The 9,679-nt window shown below is 30.6% G+C and overlaps 1 protein-coding gene across 2 annotated transcripts; it reads left to right on the forward strand.

Annotated features, from left to right (window-relative positions):
- The first annotated feature begins 1,007 nt into the window (after nt 1-1,007).
- Nucleotides 1,008-9,238, forward strand: LOC134680930 (monocarboxylate transporter 12-like). Of its 2 annotated transcripts, none has more exons than XM_063540242.1 (5): nt 1,008-1,388; nt 4,773-4,916; nt 6,126-6,893; nt 7,335-7,385; nt 8,153-8,323. In XM_063540242.1, exons 1-5 carry the CDS (start codon nt 1,148-1,150, stop codon nt 8,161-8,163), a joined length of 1,215 nt encoding a protein of 404 aa, XP_063396312.1. In that variant the 5' UTR covers nt 1,008-1,147; the 3' UTR covers nt 8,164-8,323. The 2 variants fall into 2 exon arrangements, with proteins under 2 accessions (XP_063396312.1, XP_063396311.1); XM_063540241.1 differs by lacking the exon at nt 8,153-8,323 and adding an exon at nt 8,766-9,238 and having other exon boundaries at nt 1,010-1,388.
- The last annotated feature ends 441 nt before the right edge of the window (nt 9,239-9,679 follow it).

The raw sequence follows: 9,679 nt of genomic DNA on the forward strand, positions 1-9,679 counted from the left end.
ATTCTCGTGGGATTTTGTCTGATGCTTGGTCCGTTTCTGTGTGTGTTGCGTTTCGGTGTTGTGTCATTGTTCTCTTCTTATATTTAATGCGTTTCCCTCGGTTTTAGTTTGTTACCCTGATTTTGTTTTTTGTCCATGGATTTATGAGTTTGAACAGCGGTATACTACTGTTGCCTTTATTTAATGTGAAAAATTCTTTGGAGTTCTTGAAAAAACGAAATTCCTCTAAAAGTCAGAATTGTTCTCCGTTCACATGATTTATTTTTACTACATAACAAAATACAAATACTCAAAAGACATTTCTCTATATTTTAAAACAGTGTAAATTCATCAAATCTGTGTATAACATGTATATTAAATGTATTATCTGATATATTCGCAACGTCACAATTATCATGCAAAAACTAAAACCGTAACTCTACATATTACAATCAAAATTAATTTGTATCTCAGATTCGCATGTCAATTTCAAAATGTTAGTTTCTATCCGGAACTTAAATGATGTGACAAATGTTCCATGAAACAAAAATCAAAAATTAATACGTTTTTACACGACATAGCTCAAAATTGCTAATTATCACCAGAAGGTTTTCCCTACAATCGATATTGGCTTCCAAAATATTAAAAGAAACCATGCAGATTTCGCATCAAAGTTGATATACATTTTATCATATGTTTTACAGTTAGAATTTTATTGTTATCAAAAAAAATCTATTAACAATATTTAGTTTGACCTATAAACAAAAAAGAAAGATTTGCAATGATATTGATATTAGACATTTCACAAATTCAATATTCTTTAGTACAATCATATGTCAACTATTTATCTGCAACAGTTTTACGACATTTCACACCTTTCCGTTTTCTCATGATTTCCTTTCAATGTTGATTACACATTTTACACAAATACTCATATATTGATCAATAAATTAAGCAAGTGTGCTTCAGCTGCTTGTAGTAATAGCATGCACAACATTATCATGATTGAAACGACCTTCAATAACAATTACATGATATATTTTGTATTGGATGACTGCATCACACTTATATCTCTCACTCATAATCAATATGTATAACTTATCATGGCTGAGCTGGCAAACATAGTAATTTTAAAATCTGGTTTATCACTTTCGTCACTAATGAATGAATGAAAAACTGTGAATATGATTTGAAATTTTGTATACGAGAATGCAAAATGTCAATGACAAATCCAGATAGAGGGTGGGCTTGGATTATACTTGTGGCTTCTTTCGTAGAGAATTGTTTAGTGGGGTTTTCTCTCTATGCTATAGGACTTATTCATATCATATTTTTAGAAAAGTTCAAAAAGGATATAACCTTAACGTCATGGATTAGTGCTAGCTTTATATGTCTCCTTAGCTTGACAGGTAAATGATTTTATGTTTATATACTCTACATAATTGTATATATAAATAATACGTTTTTCATTTCTATTTTTGTCTTCCAACTATTATTCAAGTGAGGTTACTTATTGTATGAAATCATGAAATTGAAAGTGATGATAGCATCAATGTAAGTACAATTATATAGTTATTTGTTTTGTCATAATTTCCCAGTGTTTTATATTCGTTTTTGTAGTACATACCTGTTAGCGATCTTTCAGTTTTATAACTTTAACTGTATTCTGAATAAAAAGAATGATTTTACTATCTTGCAACAGTGTCTCTGCATCGTATGAAATGATGCACTTATATTTGAAACTTATTAAGTATATGATATTGTTATAATCTTTAAAATGTTTTATCTAAATAATGTCTTATTTTCTGTAAATTGCTGTATAATTTTCATGAATATGTTTAAAGTCTGAACTATAACAGCTAATTGATGGAAAGAGGTCATCTAAAGTTAATTTGAACATAAATAAACTTTTTTTTTAATTATTGAGTAGCTGTCCTTTGAAATACAACACGTAGATATTTTATAAGAATGCTAGTCGACTAGACGCTGTCTTTATTTACATATATATATATATGTGTCAGCGAGAATGAGATGTACCTGTTATTTCAACTACATTCATCTTTTTATTAACATCAAGAAACCGTTGACCTATTTTTCTTTTCTCATCGTATGCATATTTTGTCATAGTACACTTATTTTTTTAACACATGGATTATTGATCGTTTCATTACATTTTATTAATAATCTGTCTACCTAGTATAAAGTCTGTTGATTAAGACCATTTTATATCACACACGAGTGCGTTAATAGAGGTCGGTCATTTACAAACGTATCAACCGTATCGTATACGTTGACGTATCCGCATCTGCAGATATATCCAAAATTATTATGTGATCCCGAGCTTATTAATAAGACCATGCTTCATTTAAAAAAAAAACAATTGGAATCTCTTCGAAACAATCAAACATACACTTTTAATATTTGTGATAGTGGTGTTTAAAAAAAAAAGGGGGGGATTCTATCAACTATTTTACATGCCCTTAAAAGGGAGCCAATGAAGGGCAGGTACACGAATATCGTACACAATCTTTTGATAATCTAGTTAAAAAAATATTTCAAGATCTTATATGAATAAACACAAAAAAAATCAAATGTACTACTTATATACATGTAAGGAACTTTGAATATTGTTCATTTGCGATTTTATCATAAATGTTAATAGAAAAGTACTGAGTATCACTCTATTTGTCAATTAACAATTTGGTTTTACGTGAAAACAAGTTCATACACAAACTGGCAACCAATTTTACTGTATTCACTCCTATCATGAATGTAAACTGTTCCAACTATCCGGAATATCTTTAAAAGTCGGGTTACCTATTCCACAAAATCTCGATATTTCCTAATTGTTTTGTAAATTTGTGCATTAGAAATTATTCAGTCGCCTATTTGCATTATTGAAAGTACATAAAATTAAAACTCGGGATCATATATACTGTTTTTGGTATATCTGCAGATGCGGATACGTCAACGCATATGATACGGTTGATACGTCTTTAAATGACCGACCTCTAATAGTAAATATATATTGAAGTTGGTGGGAATAATTCATTTTTAAATATCTATCGTATACATCATGTACATGTCGAAAAATGTGAAAAGATAAGTTTAAAAATTTAATACTAATAAGATATTATTCTTATGTGCTGACAAGCATTATCTTAGATATTTTAACTCTCTGTAAGTTCTCTGTTAAAAAAAAATGAATTATTCGACGCGTTAAGGTGTATCTATTCCAAGGTATAGCTTGCCCTAGCCGTACTAAGTATAACATTTTGGAATGTTGGGTCCTCAATACGCTTCAGTTTGCACTTTGTAAATACAGCTTTTTCACTCTTTTTGGGTTGCAATATAATATTCATTAATACTCTGTTGAGTTTACATACTGGTTTCCCGAGTATGATCTTTGTGTTTCATTTCCTAGAGACACAACTTGATAATGTTACCAACATAAAGACAAATATATATAGTGGACAAGTTGAATCTGACTAAGATCCAAAGCAAAGGGAGGGATAGTACATGATTGTAGTATTAGTATAAACTCTTAAAAGTTACTGGTATATAAATGATTAGAATATGACTCACATACACATGAAACAAAGTACTTCCAATTTTATGGCAAAAGTTGAACAGTTTTAGTTGTAAAACGAGTTTCTACGGGAAATTGCATCGTCTATATTTACAGAAGTGCAATCTTCAACTTTAATTAACCTTCCGCCTGTTTTAATTTTTAACACCACTCACGAATCACATGTAGACTAAGTATCCTTCTTGCTTACTATATTAGCAATAAAAAAATAGTAATCCTGATATTCTCATGAGCTTTTTCATAACTTAAACTACTGGATTATTCTCACCGCTTGTGAACGTTTCATCAACGATAATATCACTAGCAAAGTAGGAAGCGCTTCTGTGTTTTAATATGATACCATATTGTTTATTCATTTGCTGTAAATTTACAGTTTAGAAAATGTAAAATCATTCAAAACACTATTTTTTTTTACCCGGAGGCATAAGTAGCTTCGTTCATATTTAGCACAACTACATATTTTTCAGTGTTAATTGCTTCCACATTGTTACATCAATTCCTCGTCGTCAAATGTGCCAAATCGTCTGCCGTAATATTTTGTTGTCATTTTTGCAATCCTGTTCATAAGGATTTTATAATTAAAACAGTTTACACACATCAACAAATCATACCTTTTGTATGGTATGATTGTACATTGATATTATAATATTGTCATACGAGAACACATATTATGAAGGAACATATATATATTGCATAGTAACTATCCGATCCTGCGCAGTTATATGTTCATAATATGATCTTTCTTAAATTATATCCTGTGTTTATTGACAAAGACATGCAATGTGTTTTTTTCTGGTGCAGGACCGTTAGCCAGTTATTGCAATGTACGAAGGGATTATCAGGTTATCATGATAATATGATAATTCTTATTGACAAGATCAGTGGTTATCACGGCATTTGGGCAACACATAGTACTGGCATTTCACTATTTTTCGGGCAACACATAGTACTGGCATTTCACTATTTTTCGGGCAACACAAAGTACTGGCAATTCTATTTTCGGGCAACACATAGTACTGACATTTCTTTTTTTCGGGCAACAAATAATACTGGCATTTCTATTTTTCGGGCAATACATAGTACTGGCATTTCTATTTTTCGGGCAACACATAGTACTGGCATTTCTATTTTCGGGCAACAGTACTGGCATTTCTATTTTTCGGAGTTTTAGCAGGAATTTAAACAATATCCTTGTCTATTCCAGGACCGTTGGCCAGTTATTGCATTGGACGATGGGATTGTCGAGTTACTATGATAATGGGATCCCTCCTCATGACGACATCGCTAGTAGTCACAGCATTTGTAAACAACATACTACTGGCATTCATAATTTTTGGTGTTTTAGCAGGTATTGACAGTAATTTCCTATGAACATGGAAATATAATAAGCGAAGAATTTTTAAACATATTGGTCTTGTTATTTTGTCATGCAATTAAAGAGAAACTGTGTTTTTTAATGATTGGTGAATATTATTTTTCATGTAAATAACAAAACTGTGTAAAAGCAACCTCATGTACTATGACATATTCCATTCAGAACAATATTTACAAAAAAATATGCAATTACCCTAAAATGTTTTATGTAAAATAATAAATTCTTACAATTACCACAATGTAGGATAGTAAAGAATACTTAAGCCCTAATGTTGCTTCTATGTGTTTATTGAAAAATCAGCTTTGAAATATATTACATATACACCTGTCGGTTACATATATTTCACTGTGATGTATAAACATCGACCTTTTTCTTTAAGATTCACAGTATAATAACTCAAAAGTGATGAAAATACTTGGATTTAAGAATTTTTTTTATGGCAATTGCATTTAAAACGTATAGTTGTAAACACATTTAATATTATACTGATACATTATTTTTGGAAATACTTATACATTGTCAACACAATTTAAAAAGACAACCCTGCTGTTTTGTTTGGCGTCAACACATATTCCTCAACAATGTGTAATCTTTTTTGTACAATTCCAAATTCTTGTTTAGCATGAAACTATATCAAGAACATTGGGTTTATCTAATTATTTATTTCGAGTTTGGTATTCGTCCTCTGTGTGTTATGCTAGCTAATGTGCATAACAGTATTTAGTATGTTTGATAATTTTTAAGAACCTTCATGGCGCTAATAATAACGACAACATATACATAATTTTGTTTTAGATCGTAATGCTTATTAGAGTTATTTGTGTTTAAGCCATTTTCTAAGAATGACTGGTTAAAACATAACCAAATATTGTATTTGTATTTTGCAAGTTATTTGTGTGTAAGCCATTTTCTAAGAATGACTGGTTAAAACATAACTAAATATTGTATTTGTATTTTGCAAGTTATTTGTGTGTAAGCCATTTTCTAAGAATGACTGGTTAAAACATAACTAAATATTGTATTTGTATTTTGCAATTTATTTGTGTGTAAGCCATTTTCTAAGAATGACTGGTTAAAACATAACCTAAGCCATTTTCTAAGAGTGACTAGTTCAAACATAACAAAATATTGTATTTTGATTTTGCATCTTTCTTGTACACACGTTTCCTATATATTTCGTAGGTCTTGGCGTAGGTCTGATGTTTACAACTGGATTAATTGTTATAGCTTTTAACTTTGAAAAGAAACGTAACGTAGCAACCGGTATTGCTGTGGCAGGCTGTGGGATTGGTCCATTTGTTTTAAGTCCTATTTATCAGATGATTTATAACGAGTATGGATATAATGGATTCTTTCTATTCTACGCTGGACTATCTTTCAATGTTTGCGTCGTTGGAGCAGTTCTACGACCGTCGCGATTGGAAGTTACTAGTAAAATGGAAAAAAATAGAAAAAGAAAGTTACGTAAAAATTGCTGTGAATGTGATTTAACCGTTGTGAAAAACATACCATTGTTTTTTGTATGCATATCGGGAGTGTTCTTCAATATTGGAATTTTTCTTATCTACTTACATTTCCCGGCATATGCAATTGAAAATGATTCCACACAAGTAGAAGTATCTTGGTATTTATCTATAGCAGGTATTTCTAGCTGTATTGGACGAGTGTTACTAGGAATGGCAACAAACAGTGAAGATGTTAGTGAAGATATAATATTCTTTGGAACGTACTCGCTTATCGGAGCTGCCACCATTGTAGTGCCTTTATTCATCAAAATTCACTATGCTAAAATGATGTATTCTATAGTGTTAGGACTGAATTCTGGCAGCTGTTATGTTGTTATTAGTTCTATTGTTTTTAGATTGACTGGACCTGACCACGTTGCACAAGGAACTGGTTACGTTATGGCCTATATAGGAATTGGATCATTAGTTGGACCACCTTTAGCAGGTACTTCAGTTATTTGTCTTTGCTTCAAATATTACAGGTACTTTAAACTATTTAAAGAGGATTGAGTTTTTAAATTGACATATTTTAAAATTAACTGTTATGCATATGATTGCTGAAGAATTTATATATCAAACCGGAAACGACATTCGTTGTAACAGTTTTCCATTAGGTACTAGCATTTGAAATTTACAATTGACGTGAAAACAGAAGTATTCTTCATTTGTCATATATTGGTTTATTTATTGTCAAAATCAAAAGCAGAAACAAATTATGTATACAATTTCGAGTGAACATAATAACACGATATGACCTTAAAATGTTTTTGGCTTTCTATATTTTTTTATTTCGTGAAAATTTAATAAAGTCCAATATTAATTAATAAGATAATCGAAACATGTGTATTCACTTATAAACATCTTATACCACTTAAATATTTTCTAGGTGTTATCGTTGACAATGGTGGTAGCTACGCAACATCGTTTATTATAGCAGGTATATATGTCTTACAAAGTTTAGGATATTTAAAACGAATGATGAATGATCACATAAAAATAAAAAGATAAAATATGATTGCCAATGAGAAAACTATCCAGCATAGACCAAATGATGAAGAAGAGTTGCAATATTAGGTTACTGTACGGCTTTCATTGATGAGTAGAACCCATACCGCATTGCAGGCTATATCTATTAGGTGGCCTAGAAATGACAAATGTTTTAAAATTCAACCGAGAAAATCAATTCCCTGATTTATTTACCAAAAATTAAATGAGAAAAACAAGTATAATTTACAGCAAACAAATCACAACCACTGAATAACAGGCTTCTGATTTTGACAGGTACACAAAAAATGTGACAGCTTGAAACCACCCTACCCCTAAATTGGGACAGATCAAGGTAAAACAGAACAAAGTACAAACTATACAAACCTGTTGAATCGGGCTAAACTTATCAGATCGATACAAATATATTGTTTACTTTATAATACATACAAACGTATGAGCAATTTGGTTCTGGCTTCAACAACAATTTGTATATTTACCTTTGTAAAGCATCTATGGTAAAATATTGATAATACTTGAAAAGGATAACAGAAATTACCAAAATATTGAACACCACCAAAGATCACACCAAGCAATAATTTCTTGAACAACAATTTCCTCTGCATATGTAGACCAAAACGTTGAACAAAATTACTTAACCATCACATTCTAGCTACAGGAATGCTTTAACATTCTATCAATCCATTTCTATTTTTTCAGTTTGGTTATAAGCTTAAGCTTACCGATATAACAGGATTGGAGAGTGTTGTCAGAGGTTATCATGACATTCTTCTACAAGCAGATTTAATCTCATACAGGCACATGTCGCTTATCAATTCAAACGCAAAGTCTGTACGAATACAGAAAATATATACATGTAGTTGGGGAATTCATCTGGTTACATTTACAATATACTCGTTTTATGATCGGTTACAGTGGGAGAAAAACACAGAGAACAAATATACAATTGAAAAAGACAAAAACAAAAGTATTGACCGAACCTTTCTGAAATATAAGATTGTATGTCTTTAATAATCAATGAAATAGTAGGTATAAATTACAAATATCAACTCATCTTTTTGTTAAAGTCAAATGTCAATCTATAAACAGGGAAAACAAATGTATTTATGATTACGACCAAGATCAAAGGGAGCAGTGTACCATACTACCGAACATATATAAATAGTCTTTGAAAGACTTATAATATGACATCAGTACATGCTATATTTACTTATTACTGTACTAGTTTCCAGTTCGAGGGAAGTCTTATTTTTGTTGTACATCTCTGCCATCTTATTTATATCTATGATAGTATTCTTCTTCCCTTTTTCAGGTTTATCACTGATATTTGGTGGTTTTACAGAACTCTGTAATGTTTGCTTTAAAACGAACCGTTACAATAAACCAGTGATTAAGGAAATTGAGATGTCAATTAAGGATGACGAGATTATTGATAAATACCATCATGCCGAAGAGGAGAAAACTGTCTTAACATAAAATAAATATAGAATTTCCTAATTCAGGGAGAAACAATCGGAACTTTTCTATTGGTCAAACTATCGACTTATGGATCCAATGTTTATTATTTAAAACAAATTTACTGTCATGTTTAAGTCGACCAGGGAGTATATCAATTTACATCTACATGTCAGCACTAATGTATAGAGACAAAAACGTCTTATTATAAGTGAAAGTCATTCCTTAACAGGAACTTCTTTCTTTACCAATTAACTTAATACATTTCATATAATCCATTAGTGTAATGTGTGGATTCTACATCATTCGGGTCGTATATACAATGATACATGAATAAAAAAAATGTTTTACATGTGTTATCTGATATTATAAGGACCAGGCGGCATTGTACAATATTTCGATACTATACTATAGATACTGAATACATTTTGTAACAAGTTTCAATGTTTTAAAACATTTTCATAGCAAAAATTTGCATTAATTCCAAGATATCAGTATATAACATTGCTAGTAGAGGAAGGCATAATTATTTTTGCTGGAAAGCATTTATCGTAGAAAGTAACTTTACACACAACTCTTTATATCCTGAAATGTAGAAAAAATCCCTTTCATATTTGCAATCTTAAAATGAAAATTGACCAGACATTTTGATGTGCATATATACTTTTCCCGCACAGCAAAAGTATGAATTTCACAATAACTAAACTCATAAGATATCTTAAGGACTCCTGAATGGTATTGTAACAAGCCAATATTTGAAATAAATATTTA

The sequence above is a fragment of the Mytilus trossulus genome, chromosome 8, assembly GCF_036588685.1.
Source record: "Mytilus trossulus isolate FHL-02 chromosome 8, PNRI_Mtr1.1.1.hap1, whole genome shotgun sequence".
Classification (NCBI taxonomy): domain Eukaryota; kingdom Metazoa; phylum Mollusca; class Bivalvia; order Mytilida; family Mytilidae; genus Mytilus; species Mytilus trossulus.

What these genes read in the sequence shown, in the direction of transcription:
- LOC134680930 (XM_063540241.1), top strand. Translation starts at nt 1,148, where the DNA reads ATGAAAAACTGTGAATATGATTTGAAATTTTGTATACGAGAATGCAAA. An exon ending in AATTTTTGGTGTTTTAGCAG is followed by an intron (nt 4,917 to 6,125) that starts GTATTGACAGTA and finishes TATATTTCGTAG; the next exon opens with GTCTTGGCGTAGGTCTGATG. An exon ending in AGTTGGACCACCTTTAGCAG is followed by an intron (nt 6,894 to 7,334) that starts GTACTTCAGTTA and finishes AATATTTTCTAG; the next exon opens with GTGTTATCGTTGACAATGGT.